A 25,780-nucleotide genomic window follows, 5' to 3' on the forward strand; every position below is an offset into this window, starting at 1 on the left:
GACCTAGCAGTCCGCTCCTTCTGGGTGCTGGGTACATGGTGCAGTGACAGCACAACTCTGCCAGTCTCACCTTGTAGAGCATGAAGCAGTGAACATCACAAAAAGAGAAAGACAGTAAAAACAAATACATTTACATTGGAAGCTACTTTATTTTTGTGTGCTGTTGCTAAAAACATTTGTTTACCATGATTGAGAAATTCCATCGTTAGACATTGCATAAATCTCCGTATCTCATAAAAAAAAAAAAAAACATAAAATAATACAGTCGCCAGAACTGCTTTCATCTGCTGTATCATAAACATTTAAACAGACTGCAGGGCTGAATAAGGAGACACTTTCAACCTCTCTAAATGAAACAATAGCTTATGAATAAACTAGTAGAAACAGAAGTTAGTAACAGCACAAAGGCATCTGTATTGTTTTTATTTTTTATTATGGAATCTGAAACAAAAACACATTGGAAATGTGAAAAAACAGCAAGTTATCAAAAGTGCCCAGCCATTTAAAGTAGAGATATCAAAAACACAAGCCAAGTTTCAAGAAACCAAATAGGCACAACTGTAAAAGCGATGGGGGCCAAGGTTGCCCCAGTTGTTTCTACTAACTTAGCTTGTGTTTTTTTATACAAGTTAGAATACTGTGGGTTAGAATACCACCCATTCACTAAACTAATACCACCCATTCACTAAACTAATACCACCCATTCACTAAACTAATACCACCCATTCATTCAACTAATACCACCCATTCACTAAACTAATACCACCCATTCACTAAACTAATACCACCCATTCACTAAACTAATACCACCCATTCACTAAACTAATACCACCCATTCACTAAACTAATACCACCCATTCACTAAACGAATACCACCCATTCACTAAACTAATACCACCCATTCACTAAACTAATACCACCCATTCACTAAACTAATACCACCCATTCACTCAACTAATACCACCCATTCACTCAACTAATACCACCCATTCACTGAACTAATACCACCCATTCACTAAACTAATACCACCCATTCACTCAACTAATACCACCCATTCACTCAACTAATACCACCCATTCACTCAACTAATACCACCCATTCACTAAACTAATACCACCCATTCACTCAACTAATACCACCCATTCACTCAACTAATACCACCCATTCACTCAACTAATACCACCCATTCACTCAACTAATACCACCCATTCACTCAACTAATACCACCCATTCACTCAACTAATACCACCCATTCACTCAACTAATACCACCCATTCACTCAACTAATACCACCCATTCACTCAACTAATACCACCCATTCACTCAACTAATACCACCCATTCACTCAACTAATACCACCCATTCACTCAACTAATACCACCCATTCACTCAACTAATACCACCCATTCACTCAACTAATACCACCCATTCACTCAACTAATACCACCCATTCACTCAACTAATACCACCCATTCACTCAACTAATACCACCCATTCACTCAACTAATACCACCCATTCACTCAACTAATACCACCCATTCACTCAACTAATACCACCCATTCACTCAACTAATACCACCCATTCACTCAACTAATACCACCCATTCACTCAACTAATACCACCCATTCACTCAACTAATACCACCCATTCACTCAACTAATACCACCCATTCACTCAACTAATACCACCCATTCACAAAACGAATACCACCCATTCACTAAACTAATACCTCCCATTCACTAAACTAATACCTCCCATTCACTAAACTAATGTTTCTCTCCATTGTCGGCCTGTTGCTTTTTCCAAATCAAATTAGTATCATAAATAACAAATATAAAGTGTGCAGGAAATGTCTCATTCATGGTATAAGAAAGATTATGCACTGAATCTTTATTGTGTCTGAGAATGATCCCACCCGTGATCCAGAGGTCTCAAACACATCTTAAATAAGCAACGTGTCTCAGGAGGTTATCAGCTGCTGGCTAATATGTGGGATTACTCTTAGCACACAATGAATATTCAGTACACAATCTCTCTGTATGGCTGTTAAAGGCATGTATCTAATTGTTGTGACAGTCAAACTATTCATTTTTGTATCTATAAACACAATGTCAGTCCTTAAGGGCGGGTCATTTCAACGTGTAAGCTAACATCACACTCCTTTCAACAATTTCCCGGACACATGGCAGACGCAGTTTCTCTGGTAAGAGATGCAAAACTACAGATGAGACACACACAACAGTGTCTCCTTTCTTCATGGAACCTGGCTCTTCCAGACTCGCGCCACATCAAGGTTTCTCTGGAAGCTGCAACAGAAGCAAGATGGTGGCGAATCTCACCTTGACTGATAGGGGGGCTGTCTCAACGACCTCCGACACTCCGCCTGTATACAGATGCCTCCCTACTAGGGTGGGGAGCACACCTAACAGAAGCACAAGTCCAGGGAACCTGGTCACCAAGACAAAGACATCTCCATATAAACCACGTGGAGCTTTTAGCAATCTTCCTGGCACTGAAACACTTTGCACCAGTTTTAAAGCAAGAACACATGCTAGTTCTTACCGACAACACCACGTTAGTAAAATACATAAATCACCAGGGAGGTACAAAGTCGTGGGAACTTGCCTTCTGGCCATAAAGATCTGGAATTGAGGCAGCTTACCTACCCGGATTCGACAACAGCCTTGCAGACCAGCTGACCAGAGAGAGGTTGCTTCACGAATGGCAAATCCGGCCACAGGTTTTACACTGGATATTCCACAAACTAGGACAACCACAGGTAGACCTATTTGCCACAACAGAGAACACCCAGCTGCCACTGTTCTGCTCCCGGGTCCAACAAGAAGCAGCCATGGCAGTAGACGGAATGTCCATTCCATGGTCAACGGGCTTAATGTATGCATATCCTCCCCTGCCATTAATCCCAGCTGTGCTCAGAAAGGTAAAAAGAGGCCAGTCTCATTCTAGTGGCCCCTTTCTGGGCTAAGAGGTTCTGGTTCTCAGAAATACTAGAGATAACAGAAGCGGGGCCAGTGCACTTACCAGTGACCCGGGATCTACTATCTCAGAACAGAGGGAGGATGCTTCATAACAACCCTGCATGGCTACGACTAGCTGCATGGAGACTGAACGGCAACAATTACTAGATCAGGTGCTAGCTGAACAAGTAGTCAACATCTTACTGGCTTCAAAAAAAACATCTATATTTCAAGCCTATACAGGGAAATCGAGGAAATTTGTTCTTTGGTGCAACTCAAAATCTGTGTACCATGCATAAATAAGTCTACCAACATTTCTATCTTATCTGGGCCACCTGTTCCACAAGGGCCTTACACTATCCTCCATCAAGGTGCATATCACTGCAATATCTATCATTTTACCAGGGTGGGAAAATCACCCGGTAGGTTCTCACCCTGCAGTGTCCAGAGTTTTTAGGGGGGTTAAGCACTTAAGGCCCCCAAAGAAACATATGTTTCCACAATGGAACCTCGGTCTAGTACTGAATAGACTCATGGCACCACCATTTGAACCCATGGCAACATGCAACCAGAAATTCCTGACATTTAAGCCTGCATTCTTGGTGGCAGTAACATCAGCAAGAAGGATAGGTGAGCTACAAGCACTGGTCATTGATGCACCCTATTTCCAGATCTTCAGGGACAGGACTGTCTGCAGACCTAATCCTCAATTTCTACCAAAGGTGGTAACACAGTTCCATCTAGATCAAATCATAACTTTTCTGAATTTTTTCCCCCAAAACCGCACAAATCAAAATCAGATGCCAGACAGCACTTAATTGATGTCCGAAGAGCACTGACTTTCTATATTCATAGCATGATCAAAAAAAGACCATCAGGAGAGTTTTTTGCAACTTTTAACTCAAGTTTAAGGCAAACCTGTCTCTAAACAGACAATCTCTAGGTGGATTACATCCTGCATCAAGTTTTGTTATAACCTGGACAAGAAACTGACTCCAGGTAAAAGTCCACTCAGTGAGAGTGGTGGCTACTCCGAAACCTTCATGTAACATTATAACCTAAATGTGTCTTCTTCTCAGCCAGCCTTTGCTCACTTTGTATGATCTGTGGCTTCTGGCACTAATATCTAACCTAACACCCCTTGTCACTTCCTATGATAGAGTTCACTTGGTGTGTGGGGTTCATCATACAAGGTACGAAGGTGAAGATTACCTGTAATATGGTTTCTTCGTAGAATGATGAACTCTACACACCTATATCCCACCCTCCTTCCCCCTCTTTGTTTTTTTCTGGTTTTCCCTCATTGTTGAGTTTGGTTTGGAAATTTGGACATTGATACTCCAGGAAAGGGGGGCTTTATGGAGGAGGGGCATTAACTGGTGCCAAAAAAGGATTATATCTCTGGGAAAGAGATCGGCTTTTCTCCTGACCCAAGCAACATGGAGACTGGGAGTTCACTCTGTGTGGAGTTCATCATTCTACAAAGAACCCATATAACAGGTGATCTTCGTCTTACTGCTGCATTGAATGGAGAATTACTAGGTAAAGTTCTCTTTTATAAATATCTAGGCATATGGATTGATGAGCACCTTACTTTTAATTACAATATTGATAAATTGGTATTACAATTAGGACCTAAAATGGGCTTTCTCTTCAGGAACAAAAAGGCTTTCTCTCAATCTCTTTCTGCTACTATTTTTCCTGTTTCCGTATGGTGATTATATTTACCAGTTTGCTTGTAAACAGTCTCTACAATCTCCAAGATTCAAGCTTGGCCTGACACATGGCAGATGAAATTTAATGTGAATAAATGCAAAATCTTGCACATAGGGTGCAAAAACATTAAAGGCAAATACAATATGAATAGTAATGAAACAGAGGAAGTTATGTATGAAAATGACTTGGGGTAGTAGAGGATTAATCTCTTTAGCCAACTAGACAGTGCAGAAAAGCTATAAAAAAAAAAGCAAATACAATGTTAGGTTATAGAGCCAAAACAGTTCAAATCTAGAGAAGTTATATTACAATTATACAATTCACTGGTACGACCACACCTAGAATACTGCACACAGTTTGATCCCCTGTGACAGGGTAGCATCACTGGCAAGTCTGTTTCTACTAGGAAGGAGGCTCAAAGACAAGAAAGCTGCAGGTTTAAACATGCTTTTGTGCACTTTAAATATAAATAATAAAGCAAACAAACAGATGACAGTAATAAAACAGTGACACAGTGGCTAAAACAAATGGTTGAAACAAAACTGTATATATATATAAATTTTTTATAACATAAAATTCCGAGCAACAATTGTCCATCTTACCTTCCAGAGTTTTTTTGCAGTGCTCGCAGGTGAAATGAGGTACCCAGGGTTTGTCTTGATCCCCGACAGGCATGCCGAAATATGCCTTGTAGGCCTCACACATGTTAGCAGATGCTTCCACGGAGTACTTTTTCGCTCTTGTCTTGATAAATTGGCCACAGACATAGCAAAATGCGTCTGCCGGATGCTTGCAGCCTCTTGATGTCATCTCAGAAAAATGCAGATATGTATCCACTTAGGCAGCTGAAACTAAACTGAACTGGTGGGCTTAAGGCCCCTGTATTTATACTACTATTTATATTACTGGAAAGTTCTAGAAGTTACTCCAAGTTTACTCATCACTGAATCTATCTGGAATGTTCTGGAAAATAGGTAAATTTCAAAATATCACTGTCCTGGTCACAAAAGCAAAGTTTGTGGGGAATAATAGCCATTTTCTATACTTTTGAGGCATAAGCAATTAGGAAATAACACTTACTACCCAGGAACAAAAAAAAAAAAAAAAATTGTTACACGGTGAAGTTCCCTCATGTTTTGCTTGCCTTTGTTTTGTGGTCGTTTCACACTTTCTTGGATGTATTGTTTAGTTTCTTTTTGCCCATTTGAACATCTTACTGCAGGTATTTATTTATTTATTTATTATCAGAAGTTGTCCCCTGAAGAAACTTTGTTTTTCTCAGAGAGGAGCACGTTCTGTGCAGACTAGAGTCCGGTGCTGAGCTCTGCAAGACCACAAGCAGTCTGACAAAAAAATACAAGCACTGCTAAATCACAATGCAGAATCATTTTTTTCAAGTTTTACACTTGACAACCAGGATGTGAGAAAACGCTGTAGCGAGTGTTTATTATTTACAACAACAAAAGAAAAATAAAGAAAACAAAACCTAACCCGATCTCGGGTCCTATCTAAACAGATGCTTTACCTAACTAATAGCGAGGCAGGCTAATCCTGATACCTCGTCTCCAAAACCAAATCACAGTCCAAATCGTAGTCCAAATACCTTTTCCAATAGTTTGTTGTCCAGTTTCACAGTAGTAATAATAATAATCCTCCTCCTTCTTCTTCTCCTCCTCCTTCTCCTTCTTCTTCTTCTTCTTCTCCTCCTCCTCCTCCTCCTCCTCCTCCTTTCACTAATTCCGTTACTTTCCAGCTACCCAACCAAACTCTCACAAACACAGACATTTTAAATGGTAACCAATTACTTTGTTAAACAATTGACAAATCATTAAATGAATAATTAATTTGAACTGGAGCCAACCCTGACTCCAGTAGCTTCCACCTGGTCCTAGCGCCCCCCCCCCCCCCCCCCCACATGTATTGTCTCTACACAATAGTAAGTATTTATTTTAAACCAAACTTATTTATTTTTACTTTCCCTTATTTAACACACAGTTATTATTTACAAAATGTATTGTTTAACCCGACTTCATTTTTGATCCCAAACTCTTTACATTATTTTCTTTGTTTACCATCCAGTTAGTTTACGTTGTCTTCACATTTTCCTCATTTTCTTTAACCAATCCCTCACAATATATTGTGCAACTTTATGGTCATTAATATTAAAAGTGTATATATATATATATATATATTTACACTTGCAAGTTGAATACAGTAATTACATGTCTCTGCCAGATAAATGTCCAGAGTAGATTGCTTCAGCTTTTTCATGCTTTTCTCAATGCATGCTGTTTCAATCTTGTTAACCAGTTCCAGGTAATGACTGTGTGAATTTGTGATTGCCTTTCTGAACTCATCCAGTGAAGGGGTAACTGGTTCTGTGCCTTCTACGTCCTCATCACCAGAAATGTCCTCATTCTGTCCCCGTCACTGTCAATGTCACTGGTTCAATAATGTCCTCATCGCTCATAGTGCACACTAATTATATAATCTTTATATTTCTCCAGGGCTGCCCCAGACTACACTCACCCTGGAGCCTCCATTCCCAGAGATATTCACCGGGGACACATTCACTTTGAGGTGTGGGGTTAAGGGGGGTTCTGCTGGCTGGAAATATCTCTGGTACAAAGACAGTGAGGTCACTCCAATGCTCCAGACTGCTGGCCGCAGTATAACTGGTGACAGCTACACAATCACTGCAGCTGCTGTATCTGACCAGGGCCAGTACTGCTGTCGAGGACAAAGAGGAGATCAGCCACTCTACTCACAGCTCAGTGATAAAGTAATATTAACTGTGTCTGGTGAGTTTACTCAGCTTAATGCAGACTCTTCATACCGTAGCTGCGCCCCTTTCCTAAATGACCAACTTCCACCTACCCTACAGAATAAATTGTCGTGCCATTTAGTTAAGGGTACTCTGTTCCCGTTACACAATGCCCTCACAGGTCGAGAGGGAGATCTAACACCAAGCACCATTCGACCTCTGTCACAGAGAGACAGAGATACATTGTAAAATCCATACAGAGGGGGATAAGACAGATAGAGAGACAGACAGATCTATACAACAGGCTAAGCTCTATGGGGGTGGGTGAGAGAGAAAGATCTCTATATATATATATATAAGGGAGTGTGGCAGAGTGAAAAGACCTGCCAGGGTAATGTGTGTGTGTGTGTGTGTGTGTGTGTGTGTGTGCATTGGCAGGGAAGGGGTTAAATTCCTCCCTGCCAGAACACACATGTGGGAATGTGGCTGTAGCCGTAAATTGAATAAATGATGATTAGTCAGTCACGGGTGCGCGGGTGAAAGTGGCCAATGATCATTTTGACTGAAACTCCTGGGGCAAATTCCTACTTGGTTTGCTTGAAGGAGTTGTACACAACAAGCTTCAATATGAAAGCTGAAAGTTAATTTTAACAAAGAACAACAAGTTTTTAATGAAAAAGCATTTCTAAAGTAAAAACGGGATTGTGTTATTGTGCAATTATTACCCGTGCTTAAGCAGTAACATTTTATTTAGAGTTGTTGTTGAACTTAAACCCGTTCATGGCTTTGCAGCAACACAAACCAACTAATATCCTTATTTAAAAAATAAATAAATACATAAATAACCGTCTGAATAGAATTTAATTAATAGAGAATAAAACAAACTAAACTAACAATTACCTAGCCTATATTTAATTAATCATTTTTTGTAGCATCCAAACTGCCCATCTTCTGTTGCAGTCACACTGCTGCGAACGTTAGCTGTTGTAAATAGTGCAGAGCGGACTATGGTGGGTCAAACCAATGTTCATGTACGGTGAGTTTTATTGTGGGTCTCTATTTATTTATTTATTTATTTTTAATGTTGGACTCATGGCGTCTTATGAATGACTTTCCTTTTTTACATTTTAAATCATTTATAAGCAAAACCATAACATAGAATAATAGTGTGTTTACACAGAGCAAAAAAAGTCGAGGTGACAAATATATAGTTTGCCTCCCCTGTGCTCTGTGGGTTAGGTGTCTATGGACTCAATCAAGTTACAGTTCAACAGGAGCAAAATATACTAAAAGGTCACAAGTCATCAAGTACGTGCAGAAACATTACCGTCTCCCCCCCCCCCCCACATATTTTTGGGCATTTCTACACGAATCATAGGAATGGAGGCCATTTTGATGGAATTCCGTCTACAGACGGAGCACTTTCACTGATGCAGGTGTAAAAATCGGTAATCACAGGTAAGGTTAGAATTAATTAATTAATCAATCAATCAATCCATTTTATTTTTATATAGCGCCTTTCACGACAGGTCGCCACAAAGCGCTTTACAAGGATATAGAAACAATCCATATTACAAAAAACAACAACAAGCAGTAAAAAAGGAACAGAATAAAAACAAAACAGTAAAATATGTAAAAAAAAAAATAAATAAGTTAGGATATATAAGGGTAAAAAAGTTAAGATATATAAGCTATATTATAAAATGGGTATTTTAAATACTCTATCCTGATTGGTCAAAACAGGTCACATGGGGGTGTTGATATTACAGCATATCACCCTGGGTCGGCACTTTTCTTCAAAAACGGGCAAATCACTGGCAGATATCCATACGCCACTAGACATATTGGAATTGATCGCAATAAACATGACCGACGAGATTTATGTAAATGTTGAACTTCTGGGAAACCGAAGTGTACATGAGATATTGAATGAATCTGAATCGGACACCAATGATTAATTAAAGCAGTGAAAAAAGCAAAAGTATTAAGTGTTCAAATAAATTCAAAACTCGCCATTCTGATCGCTCTGTTCCTTCTCCCTGAACTACGGCGTTTCCCTATCCCATTTTGAAAATAAATAGTTTTAAAAATATCTCTTAAACTTTCACAAAAGATTTGGGTCCCTCTTAAAAGAGACTTTGGGGTTAAAGATGTTTTGTTGCCGCTGCTCCCGGTCTGTCCATTCTTCAGTATTATTATTATTATTATTATTATTATTATTATTATTATTATTATTATTATTATTATTATTATTATTATTATTTATTAATTAATTTATTTATTTATTTATTTATTTATTAGCTGACGCCCTTATCCAGGGTGACTTACAATTGTTACAAGATATCACATTATTTTTTTACATATGAACTACCCACCCCCTGCGCAGCTGTGTGATCTGATTCATCTCGACAATTCTTGTAATACCTTTTAAATGTGTCCAGGTACAATGGTATCATGTCTTCTGCTGTGCCCTGCATTGTTTTAAATGGTTTCTTAACACTGGCCGGGGATTCCATGCAAATAATGTCTTTCTCGCCACTGTGAAGCTGTAGCACAAATCTGGTATGGATGCCTCCTGTTACTACCCCAGATAACAAAGGATGATTTAAAAAAAAAACACGCACTCTCACCTGATACTATTGCAGGTCTTGTGAGGAAGGGTCTGTGTGATTTAAAGGCAGACTCATTTGTGCTGTGTCATGATGAAAATGGACAGTAATATTTTACTTTAAAATGTAATGAATAAACCAAGAATTACAAGAAGTGTAACGAATCAAAACTGCACTTTCAATGGCAATGTTCAATTCAACATCTGAATTATTTTTTAATTAATGCATTTTTGGTTTTTTTTATGTTCTAATTGACTATTTTTTCTAAGGTCAGGCAGAGGTGGAAGGATATTTAAGAAAAATGACTTTTTTGTTAATTAAAACATGTTTTTACGTTTTTGGGGTTTTTTTTGTAATGTAGGTTGATCCATTTTATAAGCGCAATAAGGCACTTCAGGGTGTGGGATATACTCTAATATCCACACTCCCCGGGTGCGTTATAAGTCACGAGTATATCCCACACCCTGTCGTGCCTTATTGCTTACTTATAAAAATGTGTTTTAATCTAGTTTTGAAAAGAGCAGCAGTGGGATCAGTATGGAGACAGGAGAATATCAGCTCATGTAGATGAGAATGCCAAGCTATAAAAATGTTTTTTTAGGCTAGATTTGAAAGCATCGACTGAAAGGGCTTCTCTAATTGTGATAGGCAAGTTGTTCCATAATTTAAGTGCCATATAACTAAAAGATCTACCACCTGAGGTTTTGTTTCTGAATAATAGGTACAGACAGTAACCCAGCATCCAGTAATCAGAGTGGGCAATTAGGGACATTGGGTTACATAAGAACATAAGAAAGTTTACAGATGAGAGGAGGACATTCAGCCCATCTTGCTGGTTTGGTTGTTAGTAGCTTATTGATCCCAGAATCTCATCAAGCAGCTTCTTGAAGGATCCCAGGGTGTCAGCTTCAACAACATTACTGGGCAGTTGGTTCCAGACTCCCACAATTCTCTGTGTAAAAAAGTGCCTCCTATTCGGTATGGAGGAGCAAGACCATTTAAAGCCTTATAAGTTAACAGCAACACCGTAAAATCTATTCTAAAACTAACAGGGAGCCAATGCGAGGATGCCAGCACGGTGGTGATATACTCTCGCCTCTTGACCAGAGTTAAAATTCTAGCAGCAGCATTTTGTACAAGTTGGAGGTGAGAAATCATGTTGTGGCTATCCCCAATAAAAAGACCATAGTAATAATCAACCCTAGAGGATATAAAAACATGCACTAATCTCTCTGCATCCTGCCTAGAGAGAATAACTCTCAGTCTTGCAACGTTTCTTAAATGAAAATTTTTGTAACATTTTTAATGAGTGCTTCGAAAGAGAGGTCTATATCAAATATAATACCTACGTTTTTTACATCTACCCTAAAATCTGTACAGTCCATCAAATAAAACAAACCAAATGTGTATTCTTATTAGGTCCCAGTATCATGACTTCTGTTTTGTCTGAATTTAACATTAAAAGGTTATTAAACATCCAGTTCTTGATGTCAGCAAGACAGGTATTCAAAATGTTAGCAGCAGATACACACAGCCCTGTCTGAGGGACAAGTAAACCTGAGTATCATCAGCAGAACAGTGGAAACTAACGTCATGTCTACGAATAAGGTCACAGGTGATGCAGGTGTGTTTGTGTAAAACTGTCAGTTCCCTCCAGTCAGTGGTCAATCCTGACCCGTCTCTCAGCCCTGCTGATCTGAACTCTTTCTGTCTTTTCAGATCAATGGGTGATCCTGCAGACTCCTCAATCCTGACCTGTCTTTCAGCCCTGTTGATCTGAACTCTTTCTGTCTTTTCAGATGAAGACGTGATCCTGCAGACTCCCCTCCAGCCTGTGATTGAGGGAGACTCTCTGACTCTGAGGTGTCGTGTCCGCACAAATTATACATTTACCAGGATTGTCTTTTTTAAAGATAATGAAGAGATTCAGTCCCAGAATAACACAGAGCTGAGTGTGGATCGTGTTTCAAAGAGTGACGAGGGGTCCTACAAGTGCAGAGCGATGTGGAACTCCTCAACTTACTCTGGTGACTCTGCAGAGGTGCGGGTGTCAGTGAGAGGTAGGTTCACTCGAACATCACCCCTTCTCTGTCTGTAATGTCTCCCTGCTACATTAATATTGGAGTCCAGGTCAACTGTATTTAGTGTATTACTAATTTAAGGTAAGCTAAAGTAACAGGGCCCCTATCAAGGGCAGAGCTTTCTGATATTGTGTTCTGCCAAGATGTCTTGAATTTGTACAAATCCACAGGAGGCCATACCAGATATAGCAATAAAGAGGCTCTGGATGGATATCAGTTATTAAAGTAAATGTTGGTAGGTATGAAAGTTCACTCATGTTTTGCTTGCCTTTGTTTTGTGGTCTTTTCACCCTCTCTTGGCTGTACTGTTTAGTTTCTTTTTGCCCATTTGAACATCTTACTGCAGGTATTTATTTATTTATTTTTTATCAGAAGTTGTCCCCTGAAGAAACTTTGTTTTTCTCAGAGAGGAGCACGTTCTGTGCAGACTAGAGTCCGGTGCTGAGCTCTGCAAGACCACAAGCAGTCTGACAAAACAATACAAGCACTGCTAAATCACAATGTAGAATCATTTGTTTCAAGTTTTATTTTATAAATAATGGTATCGTATTTTTTGCCTATATATTGTGACGGATTGCCTTCTTTGCCACAGGTGTTCCTTCTTAAAATAAACACTTGACAACCAGGATGTGAGAAAACGCTGTAGCGAGTGTTTATTATTTACAAAAGAAAAATAAAGAAAACAAAACCTAACCCGATCTCGGGTCCTATCTAAACAGATGCTTTACCTAACTAATAGCGAGGCAGGCTAATCCTGTTACCTCGTCTCCAAAACCAAATCACAGTCCAAATCGTAGTCCAAATACCTTATACCAATAGTTTGTTGTCCAGTTTCACAGTAATAATAATAATAATAACAATAATAATAATAATAATAATAATCCAGCTCCCGAACCAAACCCTCACAGACATTTTAAATGGTAACCAATTACTTTGTTAAACAATTGACAAATCATTAAATGAATAATTAATTTGAACTGGAGCCAGCCCTGACTCCAGTAGCTTCCACCTGGTCCTAGCGCCCCCCACCCCCCCCCCCCCCATGTATTGTCTCTACACAATAGTAAGTATTTATTTTAAACCAAACTTATCTATTTTTACTTTCCCTTATTTAACACACAGTTATTATTTACAAAATGTATTGTTTAACCCGACTTCATTTTTGATCCCAAACAGTTTACATTATTTTCTTTGTTTACCATCCAGTTGGTTTACGTTGTCTTTTCACATTTTCCTCATTTTCTTTAACCAGTCCCTCACAATATATTGTGCAACTTTATGGTCATTAATATATATATATATATATATATATATATATATATATATTTACACTTGCAAGTTGAATACAGTAATTACATGTCTCTGCTTTTGTAATAAATGTCCAGAGTAGATTGCTTCAGCTTTTTCGTGCTTTTCTCAATGCATGCTGTTTCAATCTTGTTAACCAGTTCCAGGTAATGACTGTGTGAATTTGTGATTGCCTTTCTGAACTCATCCAGTGAAGGGGTAACTGGTTCTGTGCCTTCTATGTCCTCATCACCAGAAATGTCCTCATCCTGTCCCCGTCACTGTCAATGTCACTGGTTCAATAATGTCCTCGTCACTCATAGTTGCTCATGAAGAGGCTTGGTTTTATTCAAATTCAATTTCCTCCAGTTTTGTTTATGATATTCCCAGTGTATCGCATTCCTCTCTAACAGACAGCATCTCATTCTCTTGACCACCATTTTCTGCACACCATCCAGCATGTTTAAAGTAGTTCACATGTTTCTGACATCTGCTCCCATGCACTGCGTGTGAATTGCATGGCTTGCAGAATGTCCACCTGGATTATGGTTGCTGCTGTCCATGCACTCATCTCTCTTAGTAGAAATGTCCTGTACCAGGATTTGAAGCAGGAATAACCCCCTGGTCCATGGGCTGTAGTTCACTCATTGCATTAGGGGGTAGAACGTGCACAGTAACTGCTTTCAGGTCTGTGAAAGGGTAGTGTCACGGCCAAGGCTGGTTACCAGAGACCAAAAGCTCAAGTTTAAGTGCTGATGCACACTTTTATTAGCAATACAGGAACAAAAAAACGAACAAAAGATTTAAACAAACACAAATCAGATTTGCACCCAAGCTGTGCTGTCCCGGTGCCCATGCCGAAAACACAACATGCTGCTCTCAGCCTTTCCCTTAAACTAACCCTTCCCAACAAAGGGGTTTCCCTTCCTTTATATACATGTGGCCATTCCCCAAATAGCACTCAATTATCTAATTAGAGAATGGCCACACCTGTCACTGTGGCAGGGATATATTTAACCCCATCTCTGCCAAATGTGCATTTACACAGCTAACACATCACACAATTTACAGGTCCCCCCTGCCACACACCTCTTCCCTTGTGCAAAACACACATGGCCACCACCGGCCACCTCCCTCCTTGATTAACTCCATCCCGCGTGGGTCGGAGGGAATGTTGGAGTTCAGCCAGTCCCAGTCAAGGACTAGATGGACAGGGCTGCCCTCACCTACCCAGACACCCTGTCGTCTGGTGCCAGCTGGCCCCAACATTGTCTCCTGGTCTTCTGTGGTGACCCTTGGCTTCTGTAAGGAGGTGCCCGATTAACCCCCTTTCTACCCCCTGAGCCTGGTGTTCCATTTGTCCCATCTCGGGGCTGCTCTCCAGGGAATAGAAGTGCTTCACTGTAGTCAGAATGCTCCATGTTGGTGATGTGTGTCTTACGCACAGTCAGTGGCTATGACACCGTGCCTCTTTCTATACAGGTAAGACTGTGGGCTCATATGTGGGATTACTCTTAGCACACAATGAACATTCAGTATATAATCTCTCTGTATGGCCATTAAAGTTGTAGATCCAATTTTTGTGACAGTCAAACTCTGACTGTCCTTGTTGTCTTATGTCAGAGCTGTTCTCCTGGGTGACTCTGACAGCCTCTCCAGGAGTCACAGTGAAGGAGGGAGAGGCTCTTAACCTGACCTGTGAGGCAGCAGTGAACAAAACCCCCCGCCCTGAACTCCACTACACCATTGTGAGAGACGGGGAGCCTGTGACTAACAGCACTGACTCTGCACTGTACAGCATAGCCAGCACTGAGAAGAGCCACACTGGGAGCTACGCGTGTGCTGTGGAGTCACAGGGAGTGAAGAAGAGCAGCCAGGAGCTACACATTGAAGTGCAAAGTAAGATCAGAAACTTTTCATAACTGACTTGATGATTGAAAGTGATCTCATAGATTATAATAGGTATCATTATATTCCCAGTATAGAACCCTTAATAAACAGATCACAGAATTGCCAGCAATATCAACACATTGGATTGGAAACAAATACACTGTACAGACTCTGGTTCTGTACTATATTCAGTAGTGTATGTTACCCACTAATGTTTTAGTTTTACATTAGGTTTAATCACATTTAAAATTTTCCACTCTTTTGACAAACAATAAAATGAAAACATACTGATTTACCCAAATTAGTGTTAAATGAGTGATTAAAATGATGGTTCAAATAAAATGCAGTTACAGCAGACAGCCATTGGAGTGACAGAGTGGCTGAAGTCTGTTCCTATAGAGCGAGTGTGAGCAGGGTAATGTTCTTGAATCCCTATCAGCTCAGTCAAGGTGTATGGAAGTCACTCGCACACACTCATACTGTACCTTCCTTCCCCCAGCGTCCTGGCACAGCGCTGTTGCTATTGGCTACAGAGTGAGCTTCACTCTGATTCATTTCATTGTGTTCACTCTGCTGCTCCTTCAATACTGCAGGATCCAAGGTGAGACTCCCAGTCAGTGCACACATTTCACCTGGCCTGTCACAGCACACATGCAGGCTTCTTCCTGTGATTTCTACAGTGTGAACAGCACACCCCAGTCTTAGGGATAGTTCATTAAAAAAGAATGATTTCCTGATTAAATATACACAGCTAATTTACAGTGTCCAAAATAAACATTTAGCAAGTTTATATAAACACATATAACACAATTATAAGAAACAAACTGAAATCAATCTGCGTATTTGTTTTCCAGGTTCCCTGTGTATTGCTGGCGGTACATCACGGTAAGACAGTATTGACCAGTGTGTGTACAGACAGGGGGCAGCACTCGCTATCTCTACCTGTCATCATCCTTTACAGCACTGAAAATGGAGATGGAAACTTTCTGATTCGCTCTTTAAGAATCCCTCTTGCAAACTCACCTTCACTTTGACCTGTGTCCTGAAATGCTGTATTGGGTTAATTTGGCTTTTTTGGTTTCCAGATGATAAAGATTCATAATCATTATTCTTTGATTCAAGTTCAATCCAGGGTATTTAAAAAAATAACCCTTTCATCAGTAATGTCACAAAGCTGCTGCCTCCACAGAGTGTCTTTACAGTTATTATTATTTATTTCTTAGCAGACGCCCTTATCCAGGGCGACTTACAATTGTTACAAGATATCACATTATTTTTACATACAATTACATTATTTTTTAACACATTATTTTTTACATACAATTGCCCATTTATACAGTTGGGTTTTTACTGGAGCAATCTAGGTAAAGTACCTTGCTCAAGGGTACAGCAACAGTGTCCCCAACCGGGGATTGAACCCACGACCCTACGGTCAAGTCCAGAGCCCTAACCACTACTCCACACTGCTGCCAGTTGATACACAGCTGCTCCTTACCCTGAAATGCACTCTGTGATTTCAATGGGACTTGATTACTCTGAAGCATAGAAGTGTCATCATCCTTTAAAGCTTCTGTTATTGCTGCAGTTAAACTCTGAGCCCTCCTTGTGTGTCTCTGACATCTGTCTCAGGAAAACCTCGGATCAGGATCAGGAGCAGTCAGCAGAGGAGATTGAGCTCTGCAGTCGTGTGCAGCACACTGGAGTGGAACTGCAATAGTATTGCACTGTTGTACTGAAGATCAGCCTGACTGCCATGTTTTAGAACTACTGTGAATATCTGTTCAAACTGCGGCTGTAGTTTACAGAAAATGACCATTGACTGGGGTATTTTCTAAGACCTCAAAACAAATGGATTATTCATTGATTGTTTGATTTAATTCATTTATTTAATAGATTGCTTGATTGCACAGTGTAACTTGAAGTGCATTACTGAATAATGTATGTATTCATAAGCTATCCTTTAGTCAATAAACTGCTTTATTCTACTAGTGTTGTTCTGTATTATTAATGATACACCTTCAACATGTATTTGAACTTTCAAAGTATTGGGGGTTTGAGGTAGCAAACAGTCATTATTATAGATATTAATGGTAATTAAATTATATGTTTCCTAACCGTTGGAAGGGGTGTGTTGTATTAAGAAGATAAGAAAGTTTACAAACAAGAGGAAAAAAGTTAGAAAAACTTGTCAGAAATTGCCGAGACTCTCTATACAGCTCCAAGAGATTTGCTGTTTTCATCACTTAGAATTACCATCTGTATCAGTACCAAAAGTTTGAAACTTTCTTGCATAAAATGTGAAAAAAATATATAAATACGTCTTATACACAATGAGATATAAGTCATCAAACTCAGTGAAAAGTGTTACTCTCCTTCTTCCTCTTCTGTTTCTTACTTTTTAATAGTGTGTAGCGACTTTTCAAACAGAAAAGCTAAATAACTGGACATGTACCAATCATGTGATCAAAATAAACCAGGGAATGCAAGCAGTTTGATATCCATACCATTTATATAAAACAATTTATTTATGTTTTGAAACAGCACATATCACACACACACACAAAATTACCATTGTTTGAACTTGCAACATGAGGTCTTTGAAGAGCCGAGGCCTTAGCCCGCTGCGCCACTGCGCTCTTGTAGAAAAACAATTCTAATTATTAGAAACAATATCTTAACACCTGAAATTTCTGTGTTAAGAAATACATGAGAATGAGGTTAATGCCAGTCCGAATCACAACTCCATCCATTACAGCCACGACCCCTGCTCCACAGTAGACAATGCATGCAGGGTGAATGATGCTAGCATTGGAGGGACTATTTCATTAGTTTCTGTATTTAAAATGAAATCCTGCTTATTAATTCACTTAGTTTTCCTGCTGAAACTGCTCATAGACTCCAAAGAGTTTATTTAGATGCTCACCCTTTCATGCTCTTTAAACTAATGTCATCAGGAATAACAGGTGGGGTTTTTCAGATTAAAGCAGACACACTTAGGGGAGATCTGATTGTATCGAAAATGCCTATTTTGTTCCTGTATGATAAGTGTCATGTGTATGCATCAATGGTCACACAATCTGTCACATACAATCTGTGAACATATTGCATAATTTGACTTGCATTAGCATAACGTTGGGGGGGTATTGAATTGTCATGTATTGATACTGAACATTGCTATTATCCACTAGGGGCTGCACTATCCTTTTCAATTGCACCTTGTTTGGTTTTGTTTGTTAATATTCAATTAACTTTACATTTGGCCCACTCAGGCAAAATGAAAATACAGACCCCTGCCTTTCTTATTCCCAGCACATCTCCACTCTGGCACACACTTCCTCACCAACTATGCTACCCAGCTCCTGGTCCAGGCCCTGGTACTCTCCCACCTAGACTACTGCAACTCCCTCCTGGCTGGCCTCCCTGCATCCGCCACCCGTCCGCTCCAGCTCATCCAGAACTCTGCTGCCCGCCTGGTGTTCTCTCTGCCTGGCTTCGCCCACGCTACTCCACTACTCCGCTCGCTCCACTGGCTCCCGATCACCGCTCGCATCCAGTTCAAGACTCTTGTACTAGCCTACAGATGCCTTGACCAGACTGCACCCAGCTACCTCCAGACCCTCATCTCTCCCTACACCCCCACTCGACCTCTCCGCTCCGCCTGTACTAGAAGACTGGCTCTACCTCCTCTACGCTCCCCTGCCTCCAGAGCCCGCTCCTTCTCCACCCTTGCTCCGCAGTGGTGGAATGACCTTCCTACAGATGTCAGGACTGCCCAGTCCCTGACCACATTCCGGCGCCTCCTTAAGACTCACCTCTTCAAACAGCACCTGTAGAACTCCTCTGTTTGTATCCTGGGACACTATCACCCTTCATTTAAATGTGCTTTATTTTGCTCTTATCTGCCCCCTATTTTACTGCATTTAATCCTGTACTTCAGAATACTGTAATCTGCCAAGTGTTTAACCTGTAGTATTTTGTATTTAATCATATCCTGATGTAACTATCACTATTTAATCATATCCTGATGTAACTATCACTATTATCTGCTGTATTATTGAATTGTGGTTTGTCACACTTGAACAAAAATTATTGTATTTCTTGCTCTTATTGTATTACTTGTATTGTAACACTTGAAATGTATTTGCTTACAATTGTAAGTCGCCCTGGATAAGGGCGTCTGCTAAGAAATAATAATAATAATAATAACTTAAAATGCCTAATTCCAGGTTTATGAGTAATTTGAGATATACAGCAGTGTGCACATGTATTAGAACACCCCATTGCTTCTGTAGTTTTGATTTGTTGCGCATATGAAACCAAAACACTGGAACTGAAAACTTTGGAAAATTGTCAATAGACAAATTAGCGATGATGACTTTAATAGGCCACACATGCAATTAATTTAAAATAGAAAGAGAAAAGGAACACACAGCCACAAATGGTAAAATGCACGAGACGTTGTTTAGATGCCTAATTAAAGCACAAAGTGGTCTAACATTTTCACACATGAGTGCCTATTGTTTCCATATCACTGAAATTGAAATTCTCACACCCAGAGGTTTTCATGCAGGCAGGTATATAAAGGATATAAATGGCGAATCCTGAGGTGTTCTAATACATTTGCACATGACTGTATATAACTTGCAGAGGAACAGTACCAGTAGGTCTTGGCTGCAGTATCCTGATCCCTCAGCATTGCTTCTGCAGTATTCTATTAACAGACAGAAAACAGTGTCAATAACTTGTATTTTTACACTGCGTCTTTACTTGTGCCCACTAGGGGGAGCTGCACCTCTTAGAAGTTATAAGCCCTTTTTAACATGCTATACGCACACGCAAATCTGCCCCATAAACGGTATGGAAAACTGTTTTATTCGACTTGTTACTCACATGAGTTTGCTCGACAGAGGTGGTTTTAGTTTTTTCTCGCTGCGAAATTGTATTCGACATTTGCATGGAAAACTGTAGCGAGTGTATTTCTGGTCCTAGCGCCATTCCTTATCCTATTCAAGTGAAGTCAAGCTGTCTAATGCACATGCTCTTAGCCCAAGTGATCATAAAAACAAACCTTAAATGATTATTAAATGAAACTAGATGGTAACTTTACAAGTCAAGTTGTGGGGCTTGCTTTATTGGGAAAGTGGTCAAAGTAGCTGATTTGTGTCAAAAGTCACCTTGTTTACTAATTGTCTCATGCTTGGAATGTGCTAGAATTTGAAATTTCTCAAAGTTCTATGACAGTTAATTCAACAGAGGGAAGAAGCCGGCTGAAGTTGATGCGGTTACTAAAACAGCTGTACCTCTTGATTGGTAGACGCCATTCCTGTTTTGATTTCATATTTGAATAGCTGAGAAGTAGAGGAAGATGTCATACCCTCTAACTTTTTGTCTAACTTGTTGGGAAAGCGGTCAAAATGGCAGTTGTTTATAAAAAGTTAGAGAGAATTGAGTTGGTGCAGTTACTAAAACAGCTGTACCTCTTGATTGGTAAAAGTTATTCCTGTTTTGATTTCAGATTTGAAATTACGCTGCAGGTACGGTGCAGTTTTATTTTAACAAACAAAAATAAAATAAAAAGTTGTACCAAAAACACTTTGCTCACAGAGCGAAATAAAAGGTTCAAGTTTTACTTTTAAACTTCTCTGCCTTGCTCAGTTCTCTCCTCTGAACAACCCACCCAGAGTGCAGAGAGCTGCAGGCTATTATGCAAGTGACCATCTCCCGATTACAAACAAATTAATTAATTTGGGAGATGGCCACTCTTTACTGGCCATGTGGGTGAATTGACTGAAGAAACACAATGTCTTAAAACTCCTGTAGTGACTTTACTACCACACCCACAGCTGCTTCGGCTTCAATAGGATATCCGTACTGCCTCTGGGCATGCAGATCCCCGCCCTTAATCTGTATTTCCATATTTGAAACTCTCCCACAGTCATGCTTGTGTTCCGCCCATGCTCCCTTACGCTGCCACAGCACTTCCGCAAGTTCAGCATTACTCCTAGCAAGCAGCGCAGGCATGTCATACAGACCCATTCCCTTCACTGTACTAACTGCATGCCTAATAAAGTATCATGTAATTCAGATTCACTTGCTTTGCAAAGCCCTGCTGATAAATATATTGTTGGGTTGGATGTATTGAGTGATTTTAAATGTATTGTTTGGGGTTTGAGAGCAGGTGATGTAATGTAATGTATTATTGTACAGTTCTGGTCACCTTGTTACAAAAAGGATATTGCTGCTCTAGAAAGAGTGCAAAGAAGAGCAACCAGAATTATCCTGGGTTTAAAAGGCATGTCGTATGCAGACAGGCTAAAAGATTTGAATCTATTCGGTCTTGAACAAAGAAGACTACGCGGCGATCTGATTCAAACATTCATAATCCTAAAAGGTATAGACAATGTCGACCCAGGGGACTTTTTTGACCTGAAAAAAGAAACAAGGATCAGGGGTCACAAATGGATATTAGATAAAGGGGAATTCAGAACAGAAAATAGGAGGCACTTTTTTACACAGAGAATTGTGAGGGTCTGGAACCAACTCCCCAGTAATGTTGTTGAAACTGACACCCTGGGATCCTTCAAGAAGCTGCTTGATGAGATTCTGGGATCAATAAGCTACTAACAAGCAAACAAGCAAGATGGGCTGAATGGCCTCCTCTCGTTTGGAAACTTTCTTATGTTCTTATGTTCTTATGTTCTGGCAGAGGTGTTGTTAGCAGCTTGTGAGAATGCGTGGTCGGCAGCTGGTGATTATTGATAAATTGGCTGGATAAATTGGATTAAAAACACTCATGCAGAATGTGGTCCTCTCCAGATTGATTAATTTATTACTAATCTGCAGAGGACAGTGTTTGCTAAAGGAGAGAGAGAGAGCGAGAGAGATGGGAGAAAGAAATTGAAAGAAAGTAAACAATTGCTACGCGTGCTGGAAAGACCGGTCCGGTCCTTGTTTTTGGTGGAGGTATTATTTTTGTGTTCCAGATTTGTTTTGTTACACCTATTAATTTTGCTCTGTGTTTTTATTGTCTATCCTTTTTGTTTTATTTAATTCAATGAATATGCACACCAGCACTTCAACTGTCAGTACCTCTGTGTGCGTGCGTGAGTGTGTGCTTGAGCGTGTGCGTGTCTGTGTGTGTGTGTGTGAACCTCTTGGTCCGTGGACGTCACGGCCAAGCCGTCCTGTCACTCGTGGTGTCGGGGTGGGATACAGCGCCTCCACTGACTCAGGCCAGAACAGGTACTGGGGTACACACATTTTTGAAGAAGATCTTCTTTTTAGAGCAGAGGATGGAGAGGTATGAGAGCTGGCTGAGGGACCCCAGCACCTCCCTGTGGCTGAGAATGGAGAGGAGGCATTTACTGGGAGACAACCATGTTTTATGAGTCACCCTGCACCCCACGCAGCCGTGCCTTTACCAGGCGAGACTCTCGGGGATACCATCACTACAATTAAGAGGTGCAGCTACCCCTACAATAATAATAATAATACTATAAAACAACACTAGTAGAGAAAAGCAGTTTATTCACTACAGAATAGCTTATGAATAGAGACATTGTTAAGTAATGCACTTCATAAAGTTAAATAATGCAATCCATCAATTAAAACAAAAAAATGTAATCGATCAATAAGTAATAAATTATTAGGAAATACTCCAGTCTATGGTCATTTTATGTAAACTACAGCTAGTTGAACAGATATTTGCAGTAGTTCTAAGACATGGCAGTCAGACTGGTCTTTAGCAAGACAAAGATGAGCGAGCACAGTCAGCACTGGATACATCTTCAATAGGTCAGTGCAATACTATTCTCATCAGACTGGTCTTTAGCAGGACAGCGCAATACTAATCCAGCCAGACTGGTCTTTATCAGGACAGTGCAATACTATTCCAGTCAGACTGGTATTTAGCGGGATAGTGCAACACTGTTCCAGTTCCACTCCAGTCTATGGTAATGCAGCGCTATTCCAGTTCCACTCCAGTCTATGGTAATGCAGCACTATTCCAGTTCCACTCCAGTCTATGGTAATGCAGCACTATTCCAGTTCCACTCCAGTCCATGGTAATGCAGCACTATTCCAGTTCCACTCCAGTCTCTGGTAATGCAGCGCTATTCCAGTTCCACTCCAGTCTCTGGTAATGCAGCGCTATTCCAGTTCCACTCCAGTCTATGGTAATGCAGCACTATTCCAGTTCCACTCCAGTCTCTGGTAATGCAGCTCTATTCCAGTTCCACTCCAGTCTCTGGTAATGCAGCGCTATTCCAGTTCCACTCCAGTCTATGGTAATGCAGCGCTATTCCAGTTCCACTCCAGTCTCTGGTAATGCAGCGCTATTCCAGTTCCACTCCAGTCTCTGGTAATGCAGCACTATTCCAGTTCCACTCCAGTCTATGGTAATGCAGCACTATTCCAGTTCCACTCCAGTCTATGGTAATGCAGCGCTATTCCAGTTCCACTCCAGTCTCTGGTAATGCAGCGCTATTCCAGTTCCACTCCAGTCTATGGTAATGCAGCACTATTCCAGTTCCACTCCAGTCTATGGTAATGCAGCGCTATTCCAGTTCCACTCCAGTCTATGGTAATGCAGCACTATTCCAGTTCCACTCCAGTCTATGGTAATGCAGCGCTATTCCAGTTCCACTCCAGTCTCTGGTAATGCAGCACTATTCCAGTTCCACTCCAGTCTATGGTAATGCAGCACTATTCCAGTTCCACTCCAGTCTCTGGTAATGCAGCGCTATTCCAGTTCCACTCCAGTCTATGGTAATGCAGCACTATTCCAGTTCCACTCCAGTCTATGGTAATGCAGCACTATTCCATTTCCACTCCAGTCTATGGTAATGCAGCGCTATTCCAGTTCCACTCCAGTCTCTGGTAATGCAGCACTATTCCAGTTCCACTCCAGTCTATGGTAATGCAGCACTATTCCAGTTCCACTCCAGTCTATGGTAATGCAGCACTATTCCAGTTCCACTCCAGTCTATGGTAATGCAGCCCTATTCCAGTTCCACTCCAGTCTCTGGTAATGCAGCGCTATTCCAGTTCCACTCCAGTCTATGGTAATGCAGCGCTATTCCAGTTCCACTCCAGTCTCTGGTAATGCAGCTCTATTCCAGTTCCACTCCAGTCTCTGGTAGTGCAGCACTATTCCAGTTCCACTCCAGTCTATGGTAATGCAGCGCTATTCCAGTTCCACTCCAGTCTATGGTAATGCAGCACTATTCCAGTTCCACTCCAGTGTGCTGCACACGACTGCAGAGCTCAATCCCCTCTGCTGACTGCTCCTGATCCTGATCCGAGGTTTTCCTGAGATAGATGTCAGAGACACACAAGGAGGGCTCAGAGTTTAACTGCAGCAATAACAGAAGCTTTAAAGGATGATGACACTTCTAGGCTTCAGAGTAATCAAGTCCCATTGAAATCACAGAGTGCATTTCAGGGTAAGGAGCAGCTGTGTATCAACTGTAAAGACACTCTGTGGAGGCAGCAGCTTTGTGACATTACTGATGAAAGGGTTATTTTTAATACTCCAGATTGAAGAATCAAAGAATAAATGATTATGATTCCAATATCTGAAAATGGTAGATCTTTATCATACAGAAACCAAAAAAACAAAAAAAAAAAAAACATGAACCCAATATAGCATCTTAGGACACAGGTCAAAGAGAAGGGTACCGTTAGAGTTTGCAAGAGGGATTCTTAAAGAGTGAATCAGAAAGTTTCCATCTCCATTTTCAGTGCTGTAAAGGATGATGACAGGTAGAGATAGCGAGTGCTGCCCCCCTGTCTGTACACATACTGGTCAATACTGACTTACCATGACTTACCACCAGCGATACATGAAAAACCTAAAACAATATATACAGATTGTTGAGTTTGTATAATAGATAGATAGATAGATAGATAGATAGATAGATAGATAGATAGATAGATAGATAGATAGATAGATAGATAGATACTTTACTTTTTAAATAACATTTATTTACAACAGAGTATAAACTTTTACATTACAATAAATTCTACAAAAAATTCATATATTTAGAACAAGTTCATCAGACTCTTCATCCACCTCACAGAGCACTCCATTAAAACACCATATAATTTCAAATTTTAATAAATCGTGCATCATTTTATAAAAATTAAATTCAACACCTATACGTTCCCTAACTAGCTTTCGAAACACTTTAACCAAGTCTTGACTGTTTTTATCAATTTCACTGCTCCTACTTTTTAAAATGGCCAATTTAGCTTGACCTAACATAAAATTAGCCAACTGAAACACAAACTTTTTACTCTTTGCATATGTGACCCCAAAAATAAAAACCGTCTTCGTGAACTCCAAACCCAGCTTTAAAAAGAGGTTGTTTAAAAAAACAAACAATGGATCCAATCTTTGACATTCCATGTAGCAGTGAAAAACAGTCTCTCTTTTGCTGCAGAAAGGGCACTT

The 25,780-nt window shown here is 40.2% G+C and overlaps 1 protein-coding gene across 1 annotated transcript in view; it reads left to right on the forward strand.

Moving 5' to 3' along the window:
• The window catches only part of LOC117410241 (titin-like), a 368,958-nt gene that overhangs the window by 71,853 nt on the left and 271,325 nt on the right, over nucleotides 1-25,780 (forward strand). Inside the window, exon 13 of the mRNA XM_059018553.1 lies at nucleotides 7,204-7,497. Coding sequence (XP_058874536.1) covers nucleotides 7,204-7,497 — 294 coding nt within the window. The remainder of the gene's footprint in view (nucleotides 1-7,203; nucleotides 7,498-25,780) is intronic.

The sequence above is a fragment of the Acipenser ruthenus genome, chromosome 60, assembly GCF_902713425.1.
Source record: "Acipenser ruthenus chromosome 60, fAciRut3.2 maternal haplotype, whole genome shotgun sequence".
NCBI classification, from domain to species: Eukaryota; Metazoa; Chordata; class Actinopteri; order Acipenseriformes; family Acipenseridae; genus Acipenser; species Acipenser ruthenus.